General features: G+C 46.4%; 1 protein-coding gene across 1 annotated transcript in view; it reads right to left on the bottom strand.

Moving 5' to 3' along the window:
• IL21R (interleukin 21 receptor) overlaps positions 1-1,598 on the bottom strand; it is a 12,713-nt gene that overhangs the window by 7,641 nt on the left and 3,474 nt on the right. The window contains exon 3 of the mRNA XM_009320508.1: positions 839-1,035. Coding sequence (XP_009318783.1) covers positions 839-1,035 — 197 coding nt within the window. The remainder of the gene's footprint in view (positions 1-838; positions 1,036-1,598) is intronic.

Raw genomic sequence — 1,598 nt, 5'->3', positions numbered from 1 at the left:
GCACAAACTCCAGCACTAGTCTGCAGGGTCCGCCACTGAGCTGTGATACCTCTGTATGGGGACATCTAGGAGACATGCAAAGCACCACTATCCAATCTATAGCCTGTCAGTGGGGGTAAGAGACCTTCCTGAAATGTTATGGCATTTATCAAAAAGATGACACTTCTCATGTAAAGTTTAATTTCAGAGGAATCCAAGTAGAAAAATCCTTTTTCATATGCCCATATGGTACCTGTCTGCCTGGCTAACCACCCCTTTTCTTCAGTTTGCTGCACAACACAGAACACACCAGCATTCCACCAAGTCAACTATATGATTGCATCCAGTCTTCCTGCCATGCAGAAGAGATGGTTAGGAATTGCCCCAGAAAGGGGAAGTGCCACCTTTACTGTGTCTAGGACACCTTGTGCCACCCATAATAGTGTCATGTTGGTTCAGGTGTCCACTGCAAGAGCCTCCTGGGACTCCTGTGAGGACATTTGTGGCATTTGCAATTAAAGCAGTTCCCTCTGCCCTTTAGATTCTAGCCAAGAACAGACACTTGCATAGTCTAGGTGTGAGACTGGTCTAAGGTGGAAATTTATCACCTACTGCTTCATGAGGAAAAGGAGTTTCCCTATGAAGGGGCTGAGGCCAAGCCAGCTCTAAACTTAGCCTCAAGCATAAATGTTTCTGTAGTTTACGATAGCAACGTCTACACAGACCACTGTGCTCTTATGAGTGCACACTAAACATAGCCCCCCACCACTGGCTGCCATGCCCACTCCTTGCCCAGACTATCCTTGCAGATAGACATAAGATAGACAGTATTTATCAAATCCACCATTTTTGTACTTACTGTTCTCTGCCATATAAAAGCCTTTGGAAATCACGTGCCGCCTATCAGCTATCTCTGTAACATCCACCCAGACTTTGATATCTGCCAGGAGTTCAGTCATGTCCACAGTGCACATGTACTGTGTGTGACTAGTGTTCCTGGACAATTGCAGGAGACTGCAGGCAGCCACAGTATTTTCTGGATCTTCCTCAGGAACCCTAAAACCACCAAAACAAACAAGTCCACATCTACCACATCCTGTAGTTGGACTAATTTGTTGCTGAACCACCAGGCATAGAAAAAAGAAGGCAACATGTTCAAACCAAAATTCATCTTTGAACTTTGACAGATTTTTGTCCTTCTAAGCATCTTTAAGTAGGAAAGTGATGCTGAAGTGTTTGTGGAAAGCAAAGGTGCCTGCCAGGGCTGCACAGCCCAGGACTGCACCCACTTTCTTGCTGGAGCAGAACAGCAGCCATATGGGGCTTGGACAAGCTGCCTGAGCTCTGCCAGCACACACGAGTGGAAGTCCATTGTTAACAGCAGCAAACGGCAAAGTATTCCCAGGGCAGGAGAGAAAACAATGCCAAGGAAGCCAGAGTCAGTGTAGCAGTCAGTGGCAAGCAGTACAGTCAGTGGACACAGAAACCAGGGATCCTTCGCTACGGGAGAAGCCAGTTGATAACTGGAGTGTGATGTACCAAGTAAAAACCAGCATGGCAGCAAGAATAAGAATTCTACCTAACAAAGAGGACAGGACAACACTGTGTTATGGCCATGT

This window comes from Pygoscelis adeliae, unplaced genomic scaffold, assembly GCF_000699105.1.
Source record: "Pygoscelis adeliae isolate BGI_AS28 unplaced genomic scaffold, ASM69910v1 Scaffold173, whole genome shotgun sequence".
NCBI lineage: Eukaryota > Metazoa > Chordata > Aves > Sphenisciformes > Spheniscidae > Pygoscelis > Pygoscelis adeliae.
This window is presented reverse-complemented; position numbering and strand designations above follow the sequence as displayed.